The sequence below is a fragment of the Engystomops pustulosus genome, chromosome 8 (genome assembly GCF_040894005.1).
Source record: "Engystomops pustulosus chromosome 8, aEngPut4.maternal, whole genome shotgun sequence".
Taxonomy (NCBI): Eukaryota; Metazoa; Chordata; class Amphibia; order Anura; family Leptodactylidae; genus Engystomops; species Engystomops pustulosus.
Window position 1 is genome coordinate 34,317,149 of NC_092418.1, and position 24,668 is coordinate 34,341,816.

The window sequence follows — 24,668 nt, forward strand, 5'->3', positions numbered from 1 at the left end:
GCAGGGGAACGCCGCAGAGCTACACTCCCTAGGTTCATGTCTGAAGTTACTGGGACTCGTGGTAGAGCACTGTTGAGGCCAGAACAGTGCGAACAGGTGATGTCGTGGATTGCTGACAATGCTCGAGCAATTTGTCCACCAGTCAGTCTTCCACGCAGTCCACCCATGTCACCGAAATCGCCACTCCTCCAGCTCCTGCACCTCAGCCTCCTCCCCCCCAGTCTGCCCCCTCCCAGGAAAATTTGGCATTTGAACCGGCATACTCTGAGGAACTGTTTTCTGGACCCTTCCCACAGTCACAAACCACTTGTCCGGTTGCTGCTGAGCAATTTTCCGATGCCCAGGTTTTCCACCAGTCACAGTCTGTGGGTGATGATGACCTTCTTGACGTAGTGGAAGTGTGTAAAGAGGTGTCCGACGATGAGGAGACACGGTTGTCAGACAGTGGGGAAGTTGTTGTCAGGGCAGGAAGTCCGAGGGGGGAGCAGACTGAGGGATCGGAGGATGATGAGGTGACAGACCCAAGCTGGGTTGAGAGGCCGGGTGAACACAGTGCTTCTGAGACGGAGGAGAGTCCTCGACCAGAACAGGTTGGGAGAGGCAGGGCCAGAGCTGGTGCATCAGCGCCAAATGTGTCAACTAGTGAAGCTCCCGTGGCGAGGGCTCTTGCGGCGAGGGCTAGATCTTCAGAAGTCTGGAGGTTCTTTAAGGAAACACCGGATGACCGACAGACTGTGGTGTGCAACATTTGCCAAACCAGGCTCAGCAGGGGTTCCACCACTACTAGCTTAACTACCACCAGTATGCGCAGGCATATGAATGCTAAACACCCCACTCAGTGGCAACAAGCCCGTTCACCTCCGGCCGTGCACACCACTGCTCCTTCCCCTGTGTCAGCTGATAGTCAGCCCCCTGACCAGGACCCTGCCACAAAAACCCCATCGTCGCCTCCACGATCCTCCACAGCATCCACCAGCGTTCAGCTCTCCATACCCCAGACGCTGGAGCGGAAACGCAAATATAGTGCAACCCACCCGCACGCCCAAGCCCTTAATGTGCACATCTCCAGATTGCTTAGCCTGGAGATGCTGCCCTATAGGCTAGTAGAGACCGAGGCCTTTCGCAACCTCATGGCGGCGGCCGCCCCTCGGTATTCGGTCCCCAGCCGCCACTACTTTTCCCGATGTGCCGTCCCAGCCCTGCACCAGCACGTGTCAGACAACATCATCCGTGCCCTGACCAACGCCGTTTCTGACAAGGTCCACCTGACCACGGACACGTGGACGAGTGCTGCCGGGCAGGGCCACTATATATCGCTGACGGCACATTGGGTTAACTTGGTGGAGGCTGGGAGCGAGTCTGACCCTGCGGCTGGTCATATACTGCCGACGCCGAGGATTGCGGGGCCTACCTCGGTCCAGGTGTTTCAGGCCTACTATGCCTCCTCCTCCCACCCCTCCTCCACCTCCTCCTCCGAACTACCATCCGTGGGCACGGCGCCATCAGTCGGTAGCTCTAGGCACAGCAGCAGTGCCGTCGCTAAGCGACAGCAGGCGGTGCTCAAACTGCTGAGCCTAGGCGATAAAAGGCACACCGCCCAAGAGCTATTACAGGGCATCACGGCGCAGACTGATCTGTGGCTGGCACCGCTGAACCTGAAGCCAGGCATGGTTGTGTGTGACAACGGCCGTAACCTGGTGGCGGCTCTGCAACTCGGCAGACTGACACATGTGCCATGCCTGGCCCATGTGTTAAATCTGATAGTTCAGCGTTTCCTCAAGACATACCCCAATCTGTCTGATTTGCTCACGAAGGTGCGCCGCATCTGTGCGCATTTCAGGAAGTCCAGCACAGATGCTGCCACTCTCAGGGCAGCGCAGCGCCGCCTCCAACTGCCCGCTCACCGACTGTTGTGCGACGTGCCCACGAGGTGGAATTCAACACTGACCATGTTATCCAGAGTTTACCAGCAGCGCAGAGCGATTGTAGACTGCCAGATGTCAACTTCCACCAGAAGTGGTAGTCAGGTCAGTCAGCTTCCTCAAGTCTACAATGAGGAGTGGACGTGGATGTCTGATATCTGTCAGGTGCTGAGTAACTTTGAGGAGTCAACACAGATGGTCAGTGGCGATGCCGCCATCATCAGCCTCACCATCCCGCTGCTTGGCCTGTTGAAAAACTCTCTGATCAGCATGAAGTCGGAAGCTTTGCGCTCGTCACAAGAGACGGGGGAAGAAGATTCCCTTGTTGATAGCCAAAGCACCCTCAGGTCTGTTTCTCAGCGCATATCGGAGGAGGTGGAGGTGGAGGAGGATGAGGAGGAAGAGGAGGAGAATGTTGGCGAGACACAAGAGGGGACCATTGTTGAGTCCTTCACTGTTCAGCGTGTATGGGCAGAAGAAGAGGAGTTGGAGGAGGAGGAAATGGACAGTCAGGCCAGTGAGGGGAGTGAATTCTTACGCGTTGGTACTCTGGCGCATATGGCAGATTTCATGCTAGGCTGCCTATCCCGTGACCCTCGCGTTCAAAGAATTTATTCCAGCACCGATTACTGGGTGTTCACTCTCCTGGACCCACGGTACAAGCAAAATCTTTCCACTCTCATCCCTGCAGAGGAAAGGAGTGTGAGAATGCATGAATACCAGCAGGCCCTGGTGCACAAGCTGAAACAGTATTTCCCTTCTGACAGCGCTAGCGGCAGAGTGCGTAGTTCTGCGGGACAAGTAGCGAGGGAGAGTAGGCGAGCAGGCAGCTTGTCCAGCACTGGCAAGGGTACGCTTTACAAGGCTTTTGCCAGCTTTATGTCACCCCAGCAAGACACTGTCACCTGTCCCCAGTCTCGGCAGAGTAGGGCGGGTTTTCAGTGCAGCTGGTGGCATCATCACCGATAAGCGTACACGCCTGTCGACTGACAGCGCTGACAGGCTGACGCTTATTAAGATGAATAAAGCCTGGATTTCTCATAATTTCCAATCTCCACCAGGTGAAGGAAGCTCAACCTGAATAATTGATCCACTCCTCCTCCTCCTCCTCATTTTCCTCCTCTTTGTACAGTAAAGCAGAGGAAACTGGCTATTTTTTGACAGGGCCCACTGGCTCTAGCTATAGTACTTTATGCATTTAATTTTTCTGGAGGGCCACCTACCCGGTCCTCTGTTTTAAACAATTTTTGGGAGTGCCACATACAGGCACTCAATCTATTCAATTTTTCTGGAGGGCCACCTACCCGGTCCTCTGTTTTAAACAATTTTTGGGAGTGCCACATACAGGCACTCAATCTATTCAATTTTTCTGGAGGGCCACCTACCTGCTCCTCTGGTTTGAAAAATTTTTGGGACTGCCACATACAGGCACTATCCAAATTAAATTGTCTCCATAGCAGCCTCCACACGTTGTCTCCATTGCTACCTCCAAAAGTCGTCCATATAGCTGCCTCCATACATCGTCCCTTTATCAAACGAGGTGTGTCAGGCAGAAATTTGGGTTGTTTTCATGGATTCCACATCAAAGTTGTTAACTTTGTCGCCACCCTGCTGTGTTATCCACAAAATATACTGGCAAACTTTTATCATTTACCAATATTATTTCAGCGCTTCTTGCGCATCTGTTTACATTCCCCTCACCCGGCATATCCTAAACTTATAAGAACGCTACTACACTTGATCTTATACAAAAGGTTCTTAGAAGTGCTGTTTGGGGAGTAGCCTAGAGACAGGGGCTTGGATTGGCGAAAGCTCGCCTGGCAGCGGAGCGCCAGCTCCATGCGCATCATGCGCTTCTTGCGCATCTGTTTACATTCCCCTCACCCGCCATATCCCAAACTTATAAGAACGCTACTACACTTAACTTGGTGCAGGCTGGGACCGAGTCTGACCCTGGGGCTGGTCATATACTGCCGACGCAGAGAATTGCGGGGCCTACCTCGGTCCAGGTCTCAAAGGCCTACTATACCTCCTCCCAACCCTCCTCCTCCTCCGAATTACCATCCGTGGGCATGGCGCCATCAGTCGGTAGCTCTAGGCACAGCAGCAGTGCCGTCGCTAAGCGACAGCAGGCGGTGCTCAAACTGCTGAGCCTAGGCGATAAAAGGCACACCGCCCAAGAGCTATTACAGGGCATTCCACATCAAACTTGTTAACTTTGTCGCCACCCTGCTGTGTAATCCACAAAATATACTTGCAAACTTATCATTTACCGATATTATTTCAGCGCTTCTTGCGCATCTGTTTACATTCCCCTCACCCGGCATATCCTAAACTTATAAGAACGCTACTACACTTGATCTTATACAAAAGGTTCTTAGAAGTGCTGTTTGGGGAGTAGCCTAGAGACAGGGGCTTGGATTGGCGAAAGCTCGCCTGGCAGCGGAGCGCCAGCTCCATGCCAAGATCCAACTAACATAGTTTTAACTGCAGCACCTTTAATCTACTACTAGTTCACTGCCTCCATACATGGTCCCCTTATCAAACGAGCTGTGTCAGGCAGAATTTTGGGTTGTTTTCATGGCTTCCATGTTAACTTTGTCGCCACCCTGCTGTGTAATCCACAAAATATACTGGCAAACTTTTATCATGTACCGATATTATTTGAGCGCTTCTTGCTCACCTCCTTTGGTACCTCTCTGCCACCCATTGGTTTGAAGCCTGAGTCCATTTAGGGTATGTCGCCATGACACTCTCTAGCCTGCTGCCGCTGCATGCCGTCCCCTATAGTGTCAGGGTCAATTATTGGATGTTTTAGATGCTATCTAGCTTCATTCTGTCACTCTTTCATGGCCATGCTGTTGCCCATAATTTTGGCATAATGGTGCGTTTAAACAGCCTCAGAGGCATCCATGCATGCTGCCCCTGCTGTTTCCTGTCCATTTCCGTGGTGTTTCCATCCTTTTCTGAGGTTCCCAGGTGTTTGGCCAAGCTTCCCTGTGCAGAGCCTTGGTCCCCTTGAAAAATGCTCGAGTCTCCCATTGACTTCAATGGGGTTCGTTATTCGAGACGAGCACTCGAGCATCGGGAAAAGTTCGTCTCGAATAACGAGTACCCGAGCATTTTAGTGTTCGCTCATCTCTAGTAATTACAGATTGGCAATAGTGGCAATAAGTGTCTGGGCCAATGTTAAGGATTGTTTCACGTGTATGATTGTTTTGAATGAAGGATCGTGTCGGACCGGTTGGACTGGTTCATCAAGTCAGCCAGATGGAGAAAAAGCCACTTACTGTACATGCTAGAAATGCAATGAACAATTGACGTGCATGCAATAAAAAGCAGACTTTGTGTGTACAACAAACAATTGACCTTTTTGCACAGTGAATGACCTCGTTATCTGGGCGGTGGGGACTCCATGAGCCGACAAAGAGGTGCAAGGGCTATCGATGAAACGGTCTTATCAGCAGTTACTTGTCTGAGAACACTGAGCAGGGGCAAGGATCATCCAGTGTTGCTGACTAACCTGTACGGCAAAGCCTGGACCCTCTCCAAGAAACTGGGAGTGCAAGTTTATGGAGGAGGAAAGATTGTTGGCTAAAGAAATATTCAGCAGCTGCTATTTGAAGTGTTTATCTTGCTTTCACGCTAAAGGGTTTGCTCCCCCCCCCCCCCCCACAATTGGAGATAAATCTCCACCTACCTCTACACTCCCAGTCCCTGACATAGAGACAGATTATCTGGTTCAGAGGGGTTTATATTATTATCTGCTCTGGGGTCTCCGTTACAATTTATTGTCTTGTCCCAGGGGTCTATATTAGTTATTATCTGAACACATATTTTGTGCTGCACTGTGGTATTTATAATTCCTGGGGTGGTACTTTCTGCTGCACTGTGATATTAATTATTCCTGGTTTGGTATTTTGTGCTGCACTGTGGGAAATAATTTCCCCCAGTGGATCAATAAAGTTGTGTTGTATTATATTGTATAATTCCTGGGTTGGTATTTTATGTTGCACTGTGGTATTTATAATTGCTAGGGTGATATTTTGTGCTGAACTGTGGTATTTATTATTCCCAGGGTCGTACTTTCCGCTGCACTGTGGTATTTATAGTACCTGGGGTGGTATCTTGTGCTGCACTGTGGTATTTATAGTACCTGGGGTGGTATCTTGTGCTGCACTGTGGTATTTATAGTACCTGGGGTGGTATTTTGTGATGTATTTGGAGCTTCTAGGGTGCTGGTTACTGTGAGGATGGTGAGTTCTTCTGACTAACAACAAGTTGTGCACCCCCACTTTTGATGGTTATTCTCTTTTAGGACATCTAGGACAGTATTGGTATAATTATCGAGGAGTAACCCTTTAAAGGGGTTGTGTGGTTGTGAACAAAGACATCTTTCTATAAATAGAATTAAAATCAACTGACTCCAGTACCAGCGCCGCTGGACCAGGGTCATCACTTGCAGTTCCCATTTGGCTGCAAGTCACCATTGAAGCCAATTACTGGTCTCGGTGACTTCATCTACACTTATGGCACTGCTGCACGCACATGGAAGCATCTGAATGCAAGATGAAAGGGCCAAAACCAGATCACCAGAACAATTATTTTACTAATAATATAGTTGCAGTAAACTATTATAGTCATCCGAACTGATTGTCACAGGGAAATCTTCAAGGTAACACAACTGTGTATCTCGGCCAGGGCTTCGCTGTCCTGCAGTGCACATAGTGGACTAGGAAAAGCTTCGGCCGCACGCACCGGCAAACAAATGCAAATTTACTGAAGGTTTTTCCTACAATATGTTTGTTTTCGGACAGAAGTCACATACACAAACATCAACGCTATTTACCTTCAAATGTAAGAACATACTAGGGGGACACTGCACTACAGAATGGGCACCCTAGTGGTTCCAGAATCTTGTGATGGTCTTGTAGAAATGGGCGCAATTCCTATTGAGGAGAGGAGTGAGGCATTCCTGCCCTGCGCCTGTGCACTACCTAATGTCTGACATGGTTCAAACACAACCCCCTCCAGATTAACCCCTTAACGCTCTGCGCCGTAGCTCTACGGCGCAGAGGTATAAGGGAAGTATGAAGAGGGCTCACGGGCTGAGTCCTCTTCATACAGAGGTGGGGGTTTTTGCATTTTGCACAAAACCCCCACCGCTAATAACCGCGGTCGGTGCTTGCACCGATCGCGGCTATTAACCCTCTAAACGCCGCCCGCAAAGTCGCGGGCGGCGTTTAAAAGACGGCGGCGCGCGGGCGCCGCCATCTTTTTTTCGATCGCCACGCCCCCGAACGTCATCGGGGGGCGGCGATCGGTTACCATGGTAGCCTCGGGTCTTCTCTTGACACGAGGCTACATGGTTTATGCAGGTTCGTTACAATGAGCCAGTGGCTCATTGTAATGTAAGACCTGCAAAAACGCCATATATTGCAATACTGTAGTATTGCAGTATATGGTAGGAGCGATCTGATCATCTAGGGTTATTGTACCCTAGATGGTCTAAAAAATAGTGAAAAAAAAAAGAAAAAAAAAAGTTTAAAAAATAAAAAAAATTAATAAAATATTAAAAGTTCAAATCACCCCCCTTTCCCTAGAACGGATATAAAACATAACAAACAGTAAAAATCACAGACATATTAGGTATCGCCGCGTCCCAAAATGCCCGATCTATCAAAATATAAAAACGGTTACGGCCGGCGGTGACCTCCGAGGCGGGAAATGGCGCCCAAATGTCCGAAATGCGACTTTTACACCTTTTTACATAACATAAAAAATGAAATAAAAAATGATCAAAATGTCGCACAGACCTCAAAATGGTAGCAATGAAAACGTCGCCTCATTTCGCAAAAAATGACCCCTCACACATTTCCGTGCGCCAAAGTATGAAAACGTTATTAGCGTCAGAAGATGGCAAAAATTTTTTTTTCTTTTTTGTACACATTCGTTTAATTTTTGAAAATGTATTAAAACACAATAAAACCTATATAAATTTGGTATCACCGCGATCGCACCGAACCAAAGAATAAAGTAGGCGTGTTATTTGGAGCGAAGAGTGAAAGTTGTAAAAACTGAGCCCACAAGAACGTGACGCACGTGCGGTTTTTTTTCAATTTTTCCACATTTGGAATTTTTTTTCAGCTTCGCAGTACACGGCATGTTAAAATAAATAACATTACGGGAAAGTAAAATTTGTTACGCACAAAATAAGCCCTCACACAGGTCTGTACACGGAAAAATGAAAAAGTTATGGATTTTTGAAGTTGGAGAGCGAGAAATGAGCCGGAAAACCCTCCGTCCTTAAGGGGTTAATAAGGAGGCCAAAGCCTCCCAATAGATCCAGCGGGTGCTAGTGAGCAGGGTTCACACAAATACAGACCTTATTATACAGTCAGCTGACTAAGGCCTTATAATGCGCTACTAGGACCCAGTGTTGTGGATGGTCTTATTCCAGTGCTCGCAGGTAGCAAACATTTTAGGTGTAAAACTTCCAGACTCATTTATTTAAGAAAACAACGCATTTTGGTCCTGAACGATGGGCTTCACAGGTTTTCTGTGCATTATGAAGCAAACATACCTGCAGGATCATATCTTGGTTCATTCCTGATCTGAGTGGTTTTGCTGAAACAACAATTATAACATTCAGGACCTTGGGAAAGTTGGGTCAGTCTGGCTGCCTAGATAAACACATTAGACATGAAGCTTGTACAAACAAAGAATAGGACAGGCACTACCAATGTATACAGATAACAAATAAGTCCACGTATCCTAGGAGAGCATGTAACCAACAAAAGAACAAAAGAGAGGATGCGTATGATGGACTAAGGTAATATCAGAAAAACTTTATTAATACATAAACACAGTAACAACAAAACCACATAATAAAAACACTTAAAAAGTGCACCATGCAAGGTGTACTTAACCTCCCAGGACCAGTGTGTCCTGGGCTCCCCAGCCCCAAGCCGACCAAGTCAAAACGACAAATGTGTGATGCAGGACAATGAGGGGAGTACTAAATACAGCTGAATAACATCAAATTGCAACAGGCAATATGTGCATACATAAAGTGACCAGTGCAAAAAATAAATGAACCCAACAGTCCTGTATATAGTAGCCTAAATGCCTGAAGTATACGGTACCTAATGTGGATCCATATGGTAAGGTGAGAGAGGCAGAAAGGCAAGGTCGGAGTGGGGAGGAGGAGAGAGGCGCGAACCCCACGCGTATCGTCACCTGCTCCGGTGACTTCCTCAGGGGTGTGTGGCTCAATACCGTCGTGGTCCTGTTTATATGGGGTCCCCCCGCCCATAGGAACAATCCCCGCCCCCACACAAAAAAAACCTATTACCTGCTAATTTGACAGCTGCAGATGGCATGTGGTGGAATGGATCATGCATATGCGGAAGTGATCTAGATCATGTGACCAGTCAGCTGCAGGAAGTGATCTAGATCATGTGACCAGTCAGCTGCAGGAAGTGATCTAGATCATGTGACCAGTCAGCTGCAGGAAGTGATCTAGATCATGTGACCAGTCACATGATCGGAGTTTACCTCAGATGAAAACAAAGACGGATAAATGCACCTGCGCTGAGAAATGGTGTCACTTGCATCGCCGATTCAAGATAAGTATATGATACAGTGAAGCAAGGATCATGTTTTTGCCACAAAGGACCAAGATGTGTATGAGATGTAATAATAGAGTACAGACCAATCACATAGTAAGCGTTTGTTCAAATGAACACAAATACGAATAATACCACCTATATTGCAGATTCTAAATATGTATAAAGAATAATGGTGTAATAACAGAGAACAGAGAAAGTCAGAGTCCTAAAATACAAAAAGTACACTCTTTTTTACGGAAAGAATCGAAAGCGATCACCAGACACCGGTCACATGATCGGGGTCTACTCAGATGAGAACAAGGACGGGTAAATGCGCCTGCGCTGAGAAATGATATCACCTGCATCGCCGATTCTAGGTGAGTATACAGTGAAACAAGGATCATGTTTTCATTAAAAAAAAAAATATATATATATATATATATAAATAAATAAATAATTAAAATAAAAAATAATTATTATAAATATATACAATAATGGAATATAGACCAATCACATGGTGAGAGTCGTGAGCGAGGCATGATTACTGAGTGAGACATTATGACCAAATATTACACAAAAAATTTTTTTATATAGACAATGATCATAAACAATAACTATATTCCAACCAAGGGGTACGATGGCCAGTGCATCTGTAACCCTCTTTTTGGGTGATAGAGTCCCAACTCAGTGAAGTTGTGCAATAAACAGGTGATAATGGTACAGATCAAAGCCGTGCCAAACCTATGAACACCAGCAGTTTTATGAAGGTATGGTCTTATAATAGAAGGCCCAAGCAGTATTCCAACAGAGGGGTACGATGGCCAGTGCATCTGTAACCCTCCTTTTAGGCGGTGGAATATCGACTCAGTGAAGTTGTGCAATAAACAGGTGATTATGATATAAATCAAAGCCGTGCCAAATCCGTGTATACCGACAGTTTTATGAAAGTCTGATCCTATAATAGAAAACCCAAACAGTAGAAACGACAAGATATTATGGAATACAGAAGAGCGTGAGTTATCTGCAGGCGGAATGCCCAATGTTATGCAGCCAAGTGGCGAACTTGGGGAAAAAAAAAAAAAAAAAATTAATTATATATACATGTCCATAATGAAGGTATCACAGCAGGTAATGTACGAGGATGTAATTATGTCTTAGAGCAGAAAAACAGGTAAGGTGTGGGAGGGGACTACCCCCACGGGCAGGAGGACCACCAAAAACAAAAAAGATACAGTAAAATAGGGTAACAACTCATGCAGACTAACACGTGAAGCTTGTAATTACAAATGGAGGTTAGTCAAGACATGACTAATCAACCCGAGCTGGATCACTCATACACAGCAGCTCTGGGATTGTGCAGCAATTGATTATTCTGCCTTCAGGCACAACCCAGAGATTACATCATCCTCTCCTGCAGGGAATAACTAATGTGCTAGAACAGTGATGGCGAACCTTTAAGAGACCGAGTGCCCAAACTATAACCAAAATCCATTTGATTACCGCAAAGTGCCAACATTGAATTTTAAGCAGTAACTTATTGCTACCTGCTCTTCGACATCTATCAATCGTATCGGCCCCTTGAGGCCACTAATACAGTTGAAAGAAGGAGGCAGCTTGTCTCCAGGGTCTCTCTGTACAGTAAGAAGGTAGGGTCCAGTAGGATGACCTACAAAGATACTGCAGTTCTATCAACACTTTCTCACTTTTACCGCAGTTCCCAACATCCAATGAAGTGTCGTTTTAAAATAGCGCCGATTGCAGAATCTCTTAAATTGCCTGGGTCTGCAGGAAGATTTGGTGAATTGGGTCCTGTTTGGTGAGCTCTGTCTTGGGATCAATGGCCTGAGTGCCCACAGAAAGGGTTCTGAGTGCCACCTCTGGCACCCGTGCCATAGGTTCGCCACCACTGTACTAGAAGAAGCGCTGAACCAGCCATAGAAACATCAGAGCTTCATTATCATAATGTTATATCTGTTTTATCAGCAAAACCACTCAGCACAGGGGTTAACCAAGATATGATCCTGCATCAGTGTAGCTACAGCATTCTCAAGGTATGTTTGCTTCATAATGCATCAACTCAAATGGTAGGTTTTCTTTCAATAAATTAGTCTGGAAGTTTTACATCTAAACCTCTGATGTATATTCACATTTATACAAGTTTTTATTAGAATTTATTGCACTCTTTTCATGTTTTTAATCCTTTACAGGCCTTTGGTCACTATTCATTCCTTGGATCTAACCCACCGAGCCCCACTCTTCCATAAGGCCTTATACAGTAACTAGAGGATATCCCTGACAACCTAATATACAGTCTAATAAAGATGGTCTAGTACGCTCTAATAAAATTAAAGATTTATTTACTTTTAGAATTCCCATAGAATTCCTATATTAAGCAGGTATAAATAAGTGACCAGTCTCTGTGGGTGGGATCCGGGACCCCCAGTAATCATACTAATGAGGGTCTGCATACTGCACAGCAACTGATTACAGGGGGGGGGCTTGAAATCCCCTTTTCACATGAACAAGCAGTCAGAACCTCAGCGATTAGATGTCCTAAAAACATCCCTTTTAATTGACATTTGTTTCACATTAGCTCCTTATAGTGGATGTGCCGGTAAGGTATAATGGGCAATGAATATCAGTCGCCTTTTGTAACAGTCTGAGAAAGAATAAAAATTGGAGAAATTTTTAAGATAAAAATAAAACCGTGCAAATTCTAACGTTCCTCCTGCTTCTTTGCTTTACCATCACAGTAGTCAGAACCCGGCAAACAAGACATAAATAATTTATCATTCCTACCTCCTGCAAACATTAGTAAAACTTCCCAAAACTTTTACAGCAGATTTTGCTATTGAAGCCTTTAGATCTATATAAATAAAGATTATTGTTATTTTTATAAATTCAGTATTTAAAAGCAGCAACTGCCTTTACCGAGTTGTTAGTTGAGCAATTCCCTATGACAGCAACGTCTACATGGATAGTTTATCATTCCTACCTCCTGCAAACTTTTGTAAAACTTCCCAAAACTTTTACAGCAGGTTTTGCTACTGAAGCCTTTAGAACTATATAAATGAAGATTATTGTTATTTTTATAAATTCAGTATCTAAAAGCAGCAACTGCCTTTACTGAGTTGTTAGTTGAGCAATTCCCTATGACAGCAAAGCAAAAGTATAAAGATTTCTAGATTCATAAGCAAAGGGTTAATTTCCTAGCAAACACACTGAAGGTCTCCAGGGCTCAAAATAGAGCAAAGATTGCATCATCATAATAAGAGGATATTTACACTACAAATGTAATAGAGGAGACTGGAGGTTCCAAATCTGCAGACTAAGTATCTACATTGTAGCTACAGTAAGGAACACCCTGCCCCTTTAAGGCTGAGCCCTGTACAACCCACACTAGACCATAGCAGAGCAGGAAGTGGTGAGCACTGCTAAGTTACTGAAGAGTTAATGCCTCCTCCAGGATCCAGGAGTGCAGCGTGGCACAGCTGGTGGGCTCCTCCAGAGGGATCTCCCTGTGCCCCCTGGTACCAGCACTCACCCTGGTATTTCCTGGATACTATGTCATGGATACTCTGACAAGGCACAGCCTCCCACTATTCCCTCCTAGGAAGAGGAAGTTTCTTTCTGTATAACGGTCAGAGCTTCAGAAGCCGGGAAAAAGTCTGCAGGAATCTGGAATTTGTGGAGATCTGGTGACCCCCTACCAGCCTGGAGCAGATGGGATGACACCGCCGCCACCACAGCAGGATGACAGTGTACTCCCTAAATCTGAAAGTTTTCTGGCTGCTGGTGCTGGTCTTGTTCTCCGGCATCTGGTGCATGTTCCTTGCTCTGAGAAGAAGCAGCCATGAGGAGGATGGGGGTTGTCAGGAGAACTCGCTCAGCAGTTTGCAACTTTTCTTCAAGCTGGGCTTGGTGATCCTGGTGTGCTATGTGGTCTTCAGATGCTGCAGCTACCCCCAAAATAAGGATTACCCCCTTAATATCCATCATCAGCACCACCAGCAGCAGCTCAGGAGGAATCTGCTGGAAACTTTCTATGACCAGCACATCAAGCTTTCACCTCATGTTCTTGGCCACAGCAAAGCCCATGTCAGCCAGATCGTGGTTGAGCTCATCAAAGTGGGCAAAGCCAAGCAACACGACACTGGAGTCATCTTCAGAGGGGACTATCTCCAGATCGGTAGCGCCTATGAGCAACATAAAATCAACAGCCCAGACTACTTTGATATCCTGGTGCCACTTAAGATGCCACAGAGTCTCAAGCTGGAGCCTGTTTTTGCAGAGGTTGGTAAAGAGTTTATGCCCGTGCTTCAGGGATCTGTAATATGCGGGGTGGCGGCGCCCAAAAAATCGGAGTGGGTTAAAACGTATAAGCAGTTTAGTGATTGCTTCTGCGTGGAGGTAGACCTCAGGCACCAGCTATCTGCTGCCCTGATCCTCAAGTGGTTCCATTGGAAGATACAGAGATGTCTCAACGTGATCAGGTACCAGTTTGAGGAGAGATGCCATATAACGCTTACTGTATGGGATGATAAACTTGTCCTAAAAATTCTCCCAAGGTCGGATTATGTCTGCTGCCACATTTCCATGTCTGTGAGACTCATCCCTGCTTTTCATCTTGGGGACTCGGTGTATGTTACTGCCCAACCTTGGGGCACTGGAGCCCATCTAAAAAGTTTATATCTGGACCCTTACTGGGGGCTTAATTTTTCAAAATATGAGCAGAAGTACTTGGCCTGGTTCAAAGATCAGGCCCCATCCAACTCATGTCACCTGAAGTGCCTACAGATCATGAAGAGCTTGAGGGACCTGAACGCCAAGACCTTCCAGCCTTCCTTCACGTGTCAGTGGAGAGCCATCTTCTGCTCCTACAACTTGAAAACAGCACTTTTTTACCTTATGCTTCAGATTCCTTTCGAAAAGTGGGATGACTCATTCCTCATGGAGAGGATAGCTGATTTCTTCACGTTCTGGAAGGAATGTTTGCAAAAGGAGGCACTTATGCATTTCTTCCTAGGTAACAGCACCCTTCCTAACTTCATCACCTTGCCAAAAATATTCAAAGAAGCACAACCTGTAAATCTGCTGAAGGGTTACGGGCTGGAGATGTTGGATCAGGCCTGTTTCCAGCTACTAAACTTGTGGGTTCAGATGCCACGGATCCTACGGATGAGCTCCCCTCCGAAGAACTTTATCAGGGAATCATTAAGGTGCAAGCACACAACTCTGTAAAATGACATAGGCTTTATTGCCTCCCGTCTGGCATTGGGAATCTCAACAGGGTTAAACTTTAGTTTGGCGAGTTCTATGCAATGTAGAAAATGTATTAGTTCTGCTGAGACGAGCCTCCGTCCTGCTAAATCCTCGCGCATACTTGTGCTGTTAGGTCATTACGCTTCGTGCCAAAGAGACGATGACATTATTTGCACAATTTTGTAGAAATTACGTTGTTTTTTTTACATCTGTATACTCTTTTTTTTTTTTACGTTACCCTGTCAGTATTACAGCAGCAAGTCACCAAACTTGAGGGAGCTTCAGGGGAATGTTTGGTTTTTGCTCGGAGAGACCGCAGTATCTCAGCTTTACGTTAGTACAGTGTGACTTAGTAGAACTAGTAGAACAGGCTCTTTGTTCTTAAATTATGTGCATTGGTTTTCCCAATGGTAGAGACTTGGCTGGTACAAGCGGGGATTTTTTTGTTGGTAAGGCCTGGTACTATAGATTTTTTTTTCAGGGCAATGAGTGTTTTGTATGGTTTTTGTTCATTTTGTTAAAATTAAAGGGGTTGTCCAGTAAATAGAAAATAAGTTATATAATAGATTTCTATAGAGGTCCAGTAACTGAAATTACCAGGTTCCTCTGCACTCCCTACACCTCCAACGTTCACCAATGCTCCGCCTCCCGTTGCACTCGACTTCCTGGGTGTGTCCCACACTAAGAGAGGCCACTCAGAGGTTAGAGCTTTGACCTGGCTCAGCTAGTGATTGGTTGAACAATCTTTCCAAGTCGGTAGAGTGCAGTGGAGACTAGGGGATTTGGTGGCATGGAAAAGGGAAGTGCTAAGTAACTATTTTTATTTTTTACTGGTGCTCCGGTAAAGCGACTTTACATATAGTTTAGTTTTTTTTTCACCAAAGTGCCTTTAAAGGTGTCTAAATCAATAATAAAAGTAAAAAAAACAATGACAATCCAAGCACAATTCCATATTCAGGCACATTGGAATGAATTTTAACAGAAATTTTATATGTAAATTTGGAAATGCAAATATAGCAAAACCACATGCAACACATTGGGATTGATTTGTTGCACTATATGCACTGTAAGGAGTGAAATCTGTCTTGACATGTTGTGGAGTTCAAAATCTGCACCATTGATCTGTAAAGTGGTTCGGAATATAATGGCGCTACATAAAGATTACTGTTATTATTATAACAGTAATCTAACAGGAAATCTAACATTTGTATTCTTGCATTGTGAACCAAACATACCTCGACAGTGCTGTAGCTACAATGATGCAGAAACATATCTTGTTTGATCCCTGAATTGAGTGGTTTTGCTTAAAAAAACAATTAAAAAAATTATGATAATGAGGCTCTGTTGCTTCTGTGGCTGCCCCAGCACTTCTCCTCTTACCCTAATTTTGCACTCCAGAGATTGTTGTAATCACTGTGTAATCACAATCAATTGCTACACCATCCCCCAGCTGCTGTATAAGAGTCTTCCAGCTTAGGTTGATTAGTCCTGCCTGGACAGTTCAGGAAGCTCCTTGTGTAATGTGTTTATGAAAGGCAGCCAGCATGCAACCCAGCTTTCCCAAGTTGCTGAATTTTATAATTGTTTTTTGAGCAAAACCGCTCAGATCAGGGAATAAATAAGATATGTTTCTGCAGCAGTGTAGCTATAGCATTCTCGAGGTGTATTTGGTTCACAACGCATGAAAACAAACGGTAGATTTCCTCTAAGGATCCATTTCTGCACTAAACATTTCCACATCTAGATGAGGTTGTTAAACTTTTACCTGGTACTGTATGTTATGCTGAAGATTTCTACAGGCAGATCAAATGTAACTAATGGACAGGATGCTCCCACTTCTGGAGCGGCAGGGACTGGAAACTGTAGGAGTGGCTACTGCTGATACCACGCCCACACTGGTTGATTGAAAACCTTCTTTATATAAACTCTCATTCAGGAGAAGGCTGTCAATCACTATGTGTGGGTGGAGCATGCAGGACTCTCACTGTCCTTCCTAGGAGTCCTGTCAGGACTTCTTTTGAGATATAGACATACAATATTATTATATACAAATAATTTCAGAGCTCCACTTCTGCCTCTCCTATCCTCAGGCACAGCTCCTATTAGTTTCACTTTAAATAATACCTTTGTCATTTTCTGATATATGTTTATTATCCATTAATTATATGCTGTTACATCTTGAGGCTTTTAGTATAGTAGACTCTTTGAGTTCTGTAGGGATCTGTATTTCTAGAAGCTCATGGATGTGGTTAGAAGGATTATTATCTTATGGCACCATTGTACTGTAGTATGCCACAGTGCTTTCCTCTTATCGTTGTGTGACTGTACTCTTTAAGGATCTGTTGCCAATCATCTACAGAACAACAACACAATCAAGTTATAAATTTAATATTTTTTTCCTGAAGCATCATAAAGTCAATAGGTAACAATCTGTGAGCTGGCAGCTCTTATTAGAAGGAGCTTAAACTGGATTTATAATTCCGTTAGTCAAAAGTTATACATACTGTGTATTCACTGAGCTCCCCCTAGTGGTGGCTGCAAGTAGACTAGGTTCAATCCGTTAAGGGTAGATCTGTTTTAGGGAGTAATGGTATAATACTTGGATATGCTGTTACTTTTTGAGTAGTAGAAGTCTGACCATCTTGAAACTTGATACTGAGTAGGGGCCTATAGCCTTCATTCTTAATCATTCATAAAGTGGATCAGAAGAGCTATGCAACAGAAAACTGATCTCTGCATCTTATAAAGATGTTTGGACTAAAGGGCTGAAGCTGTAAATAATTTTCCTTACCTGAATGTACAGCAAGCCAATGTCTTTTCATCCTGCTCCTTCTGGAGGACGGATGCAACAGTATTGCATCCATCCCTGGCCTCCACTGAGCATATGCTTTCGGAGCTCCTGGTGATGTTATTGTCCATATAAGGATACTGACATCACTGGGGGAACACCCAGTGATGTCAGTATCCTTATATGGACAATAACATCATCTTTTGTAAGGATACTTTGTGAATCTGCCCAACATATCCCTACAACAGGGCTAACACCTACCCTTACACTGTGGGCCATGTATGCAGTACTGTCATGGACATACTCAATGTTGCTTTGGTACATTAAAAATCTTAGTATTTCTGCACTATGTGATAAAAATAAGGTACACAAACTCATTTCCAGATTTTTAGCTACTTTGCCAGTGTATTGCCGATGGGCAGATTTCCCATTACAGAGACATATCAGCGCAAGAGGCATAACATGAAGTGGCGTGAACCCAATGCAAAGTCTGTACCAAGCCCATCAACCATAATGTATTTCTTCTAGTAGTGGTCTCGTTTGGGCCTGGGTGTGTACCCTCTGCACCCCTGGCAGGGTATCAGACTAAGTGAATCCATTATGTGAGATGACTCTGTATTTGGTATCTTGTCCATGTGCAATGATAGATAGCACTTACATAGTGCTGACTTCTAGGCTGCAATTTTGGTCACTCAAGGTCCTAAATTGTCAATAGTTCTGATTTGGCCAGGATTGTTCTGAATATTTTGAAACAATCCAGACAAATTTGAATTGACCCATTTAAAATCGGGTGGGGTCTATATAATGCCCAAAGTTGGGTATTCCTGGAAGGAGGCTATCTTGCTTGTTAAAAAATTAAAATTTAATATTAACCCAGACCAATATACCAGTGAAACACAGGTATTGACTGGAATGTATTTGTCTTCATGTGTCCTGAAAAATAATCTACCTTCAAAATCCATCATGATAAACCGGAGACACTTACTCATAGATACAGGCACCGTGACTGTGTAATATTCATATATTTTGCGATTCATAACATTCTTCCTTTTAAAATCAACTATTAAAATTATGCTAATGAAGGGCTGAAGGGCTACCCTAGCCCTCTGTGATTTGGCTTTACAGCCTGTTCCACTATCTCAACCCTCCCCCCCTGCTTCCTCAGCGCTTGTGTAGTGAGAAGAAAGTGCTCACAAGTGCTGAGGGAGCAGGGGGGAGGGTGAGACAGTGGAACAGGCTGTACAGCCAGATCACAGAGGGGCTAGGGTAGCCCTTCAGGCTCATCAGCATAATTCTAAAAGTTGATTTTAGAAGGAAGGAGGCCATGGTTAACAAATATAAGAAGATTACTACAATCACTGTGTCTGGATCTATGAGTTAGTGTCCCTGGTTTATCATGATGGATTTTGATGGTGGATTTCCTTTAAAGGGGCCTCAGCATCACAGACAATATAATAAATTACCGTAATATCGGGTGATATCACTCTTGCAATAGTTGTATTAATACATAACTTATATTACACATTCCGAACCAAGGAATTATATGTTAATATATTACTTCTTTTTAATATAAATATTTATTAATAGTTATTATAGACTGGACTGTACATAGAGATAATATATCCATAAAACATGTCCGTTGTATAAGATCAATAAAGGACCAACACCAGGCGCCCCCTAAAGAGCACTTGCTTAGTAAGCATTCAAACGGCTCCATTCTCTGTGTAGTGGTCAGAGCAGGTTACTACACGTTAGGTCCCATTCATTTCAAAGGGATCTAAGCTGCAGTGACTCCGTTGAACCACTATACAAAGAATGGAGCTGCCGGCTGCCTGTTCCATTCTCTGTATATCAGCTGATATGATGGTGCTGGGTATTATACCTCACCAATCTAATATTGATGACCTATTCTTCCAGGTGATTATCTATATTTTTAACCCTGTAAACCCCTATAATTCATATTTCGCTTGCCCGTTAGCATTGCCCTCCTGCTTAGCAGTTACATCTGCCCCTGTCGTTGTGTGATGTCATTTCTATATTATTTGTCTTCTCAGATACCTCATTATTATAAAGCATATCATCTTGGAAATGTCTAATATATTTTGTATGGAATGAAAAGATATTATTTTCCTGACTTGTTTCTATATATGTACAGCGGCTAAGTATATGTTCACATTACATTTCATTTTAAACATTTATATATAATGTTCATAGTTATATCGCACATTGGAATAAATGATTATGTTGGAAGGTCTGGTGTTTTGTCGTATTTAGACTAAGTACAACTGATTTTTGGTTCCGTAATCTCCTCTAAAGAAACTTTCTAAACCATAAATTATATAGTCCTGGGCATCTTGAGTAGTAAGATGTCATAGAAAGAAGATATGAGATGCGCCAGCAGGCTGAGCCACGCCCCTTGTTGGTGAGAAACTAATTAGCATAAGGACTAAACAACAAAATCTTTATTGACGCTGGACTTAGAAGTCCAGTAGGGGGTCCTACAGTGATTGACGGCCTTCCCAACATTATCCTGTATACAGAGATAGCAGCCAATCACTGAGTAGGGCCACCAGTGACTCCATATTACCTCTATCAATTAATGGATACCCTGTATGAGGACTACATGACAGTGGCTGCATTTCCCATTATGTGTTTACTTTTCTCACTTCTTCTCTTATGGAACCAAAATTAACTGATGATTCATTTCCTTTTCTTGTGTACAGTGGCTTACAGACAAAGGAAGCGATCCTGCAATATGTAACCACATGGATGACGAGGCTCCATAGACTGTATACACAGGCCTGTACAATGTCAGGAACCTTCCACTTATATCATATTATTACGCCATGTCGTGCAGTGGCACCACTAAGAATTTCAGGGCCCCTGACTGGCAAATTTTATGGGGCCTCCCATTTCCCTGTGCACATTAGTTTCCCACCTACATAAGCTTTGTGCTATAAATAGAACATGGCCCTCCTATGGGTCTTGAGTTTTGAAATTAAATAATATTTAGTGCTTCAAAACAGCAATATAAAAATACTTGCTGCATAGAAACTATAACATAACTAAACATAGTAGACACAGCACCAGAACCAATCTTACCGCATAGACACAGCACCAAAACCATTTTTACTACACACATACAGCAAAACCAAGATAACAACATTAATATGTTATCAGAACCAAGATTGCTATATACATACAGTACCAGAACCAAGATTACTACATAGATATGTTAATGGAACCATGATTACTACATAAATATGTTACCTGAACCAAGATTACTATATAGATACAGCAATAGAACCAAAATTACTACATAGATACAGAACCAGGACCAAGATTACTGCATAGATAGAAGACCAGAACCAAGATTACTATATAGCTACAGTATCAGAAACAAGATTACTGCATAGATAGAATACCAGAACCAAGATTACTATATAGATACAGTATCAGAAACAAGATTACTGCATAGATAGAAGACCAGAACCAAGATTACTATATAGATACAGTATCAGAAACAAGATTACTGCTTAGATAGAAGACCAGAACCAAGCATAGTTAGACAGACACCCCAAGGCTGCATTCACACGAATGGCTGTATATACGGGTTGCATACAACCTCATTCATTTAAATGTGCAATACTGCAATCTATTTACGTGGCTGTATTGCCCACCGTACCATAAACGAGCCGTATGAAAATATAGATATATATATGTATACCCCTAGAAGTCTAGGGGGAATGTATAAAATACGGGCTAAATATATGCTGCATATGGTTGTTCATCGTCTCCTGCTGTAGATACGTGCAGTATCCAGAACCAGTGGTAGGTGGATTCTGTCAGACAGCCAATAGTCAGCCATGCATCATGTGCCAGCCCACCGTATTTTATACAGATATGGTGCCATACGGGTACATACAGATAAAAATCACGTATATCCAGATTCATACAGCACAAGAACAAAGGACTGGAGAAATCCTACATTCGTGTGAATTCAGTTTTATAACGCAGTTATCACAGTGTCTGATGCTGGATAATAAATCTTACTGAGTAAGGCCTGATGCTGGCCACAGTATTTGGAGCTGTGAATCAGAAAAAAATCTGAATAAGGCTACATTCAGACGCCTGTTGCCTGCCGTATCGTAGCAAGGCGGGCACACGTCGCTGCTCACCCCCTCCCCTCTGCGTAGGGACATATGGAACACGGCGCCATATGCCATGAATAGATAGGACGGGGTATATAGCGGTACCGTGCCCCATGTGTGCTGCACCGTACCGTTACCCGTAGGGCCCCGTGTACCCCTTGCCATCTATGGGGGACGTATATCGGCCGTATATATCTCGGCCGTAAAGACGTCCCCCATATGGCCACCTGAATCTAGCCTTAATGTGTATAATATATGTATTTATTTCAATATAACTAATATATATTATAATATGGAGCAATTGCTGCCACACATGTGAGTGCATTATACAAGTGGCCTTCACTATTGTGTTCATCTTGCTATTTTTGTCAATCAGAGAAAATGTCCCCAAAATACTGCGAGTCATGAGAATTCTGCTAATAGGAGTGAGGTCATGTACATTACAGCTTCCCATTCGCTGTCCCTGCACATCTGTCTGATACTGATCCAGAAATAGACTGTAAAACAAATAACAGTAACAAGATTAATCCCCTTAGAGACTCCGGACATGATATGAATAGAGGCTGACCTCTCCATGCTTCTCTTCTGCACAACTTCCCTCTCCTAAGGTTTCCCCATACAAGACCTTGTAATGTTTTCTGTATGTAAAGAGGAACCTTATGAAAGTAAAGACTTGGATTTATAGATAGTTACATCTCAGCAATCTCCTTGCATGGACTTATTAAAGAGGGGGCTTAGCAATAGTGTAATTAAGCTTCTTGGTCCCCATACAATATCCGTTCTAAGGTCACCAACTATATTGGGTTATTTTTGTTCACCTCATTCATCTTGGGGAGTGGGCATGTGAAGCTCTGTCTGTCCACGTTGCGTCGTCCTAAGGCACAGACTGGGGCCGCTCTACCGGATCCCTTCTTGTATTACCTGGCGGGTCAGCTTCACTATCTCCGTAGTTGGGTGTCACCCAGACAGATGCTAGACCCTGAATGCCACCTTGCCCGGTTCCTCCGCCTACGTTCACTGTGGCCCGTATAGGAGCCTGTTGATTATAAACCTAACCATCTTCTCCCTCTGCATGGGCTGGCCAGACTGCCGGCTGCACTGGGAAGCCTTGTTCATATTCCCCTCTGGTCCCACTGCAAAAGTGTCGGTAAAGGACTATTATTGTTGAGCTGACACTTTATGATTGGATGGAACAGACGTAGCAAGGAAAAAAAACGTGAGTTTTCTGTCGGAAAGTTGATGACTTTTGTACTTCATGAGACCTACATAATTATTCAAGCATATCTTTTATGATAGGATTCCCAATACGTACAGAATCAGTCAGCTTTTGTATTGTGAAGGATGACAAAATAATACAGTAAGATGCGTTTCGGCCCGTCCACAAGCCCTGAACGCAGGGAGTGCTGTCCATCATCTGATTATACTTGTATCTTCTGTGATACTTTGACCACTGACCAAAATGACTAAATTCTTTCTACTTCTTGACCTCACTGACCACTCACTGCGCAATCGAACCCCTTCACATGTTTTTATCTGGGCACGTGCGTGCACTGTATTATAATGTCCAGAAGTTTTCCAGAGAAATCAGAAGCCTCCCGGGCTCCCTGGAGTGTCCTATATTCTCCCATAATACTATTGTCTTGTTCCTCCAGTCCTCACTCTCAGACACAGATAACATCCTAATGCCGGTGTCTGGACATTGTTCGTGATGAAGTCTACAGTCTGCGGAAGGAAAGATGAGTTTGGCCTGTACTTATTTTCGGGGTCTGTTATGAGGTTTGAACTTATGTAAAGGATCTTCTAGAGTAACGTCTAAAAATATTTGGGGAGTCTGCGGTATGTATTAGTTTCAGGGCCTAGGACAGTGATGGCTAACCTATGGCACTGGTGCCAGAGGTGGCACTCGGAGCCCTTTCTGTGGGCACCCGCTCACCAGAGATGACTCCAGGTATCTTCCTGCAGTCCCAGACAGCCCAGGACTTGCAGTGCACAGAGCTATTTTAAAGTGACAGCTCTACCTGGGACTATTTTCTACTTTATTGGTGTCCTCAGGTGCTGGTATCAATGAAAACTGTGACAGAGAAGGGAGTATAAATCACAAATTACATTTCTGTGTTGGCACTTTGCGATAAATAAGCGGGTCTTTGTTGTAGTTTGGGCACTCGGTCTCCAAAAGGTTTGCCATCACTGGTCTAGGATCTGCTATTACATAGGGTTTGGATTCATATATAGTTTAGTGATATGGTCAGGATTTAGTAAGTAGTGCAGAGGTGTGGTCAGGATTTCGTATGTTGTGCGGAGGTGTGGTCAGGATTTAGTAAGTAGTGCAGAGGTGTGGTCAGGATTTCGTATGTTGTGGGGAGGTGTGGTCAGGATTTCGTATGTTGTGCGGAGGTGTGGTAAGGATTTAGTAAGTAGTGCAGAGGTGTGGTCAGGATTTAGTATGTTGTGCGGAGGTGTGGTCAGGGTTTCGTATGTAGTGCAGAGGTGTGGTCAGGATTTTGTATGTAGTGCAGAGGTGTGGTCAGGATTTCGTATGTAGTGCAGAGGTGTGGTCAGGATTTAGTATGTTGTGCGGAGGTGTGGTCAGGATTTAGTATGTAGTGCAGAGGTGTGGTCAGGGTTTCGTATGTAGTGCAGAGGTGTGGTAAGGATTTAGTATGTTGTGCGGAGGTGTGGTCAGGGTTTCGTATGTAGTGCAGAGGTGTGGTCAGGATTTCGTATGTAGTGCAGAGGTGTGGTCAGGATTTAGTAAGTAGTGCAGAGGTGTGGTCAGGATTTAGTATGTTGTGCGGAGGTGTGGTCAGGATTTAGTAAGTAGTGCAGAGGTGTGGTCGGGATTTCGTATGTAGTGCAGAGGTGTGGTCAGGATTTAGTAAGTAGTGCAGAGGTGTGGTCAGTATTTAATATGTTGTGCGGAGGTGTGGTCAGGGTT

General features: G+C 44.1%; 2 protein-coding genes across 2 annotated transcripts in view; both read left to right on the forward strand.

Annotated features, from left to right (window-relative positions):
* The window catches only part of SYT17 (synaptotagmin 17), a 154,229-nt gene that overhangs the window by 40,424 nt on the left and 89,137 nt on the right, over positions 1-24,668 (forward strand). The gene's annotated exons all lie outside the window — the stretch shown is intronic.
* ITPRIPL2 (ITPRIP like 2) lies at positions 12,916-18,835 on the forward strand. Its single transcript, XM_072120632.1, has one exon. The coding sequence runs from the start codon at positions 13,286-13,288 to the stop codon at positions 14,771-14,773; it is 1,488 nt and encodes a 495-aa protein (XP_071976733.1). The 5' UTR covers positions 12,916-13,285; the 3' UTR covers positions 14,774-18,835.

Excerpts from the sequence above, each read along its gene's own strand:
- ITPRIPL2 (XM_072120632.1), top strand. The coding sequence starts at position 13,286 with ATGACAGTGTACTCCCTAAATCTGAAAGTTTTCTGGCTGCTGGTGCTG.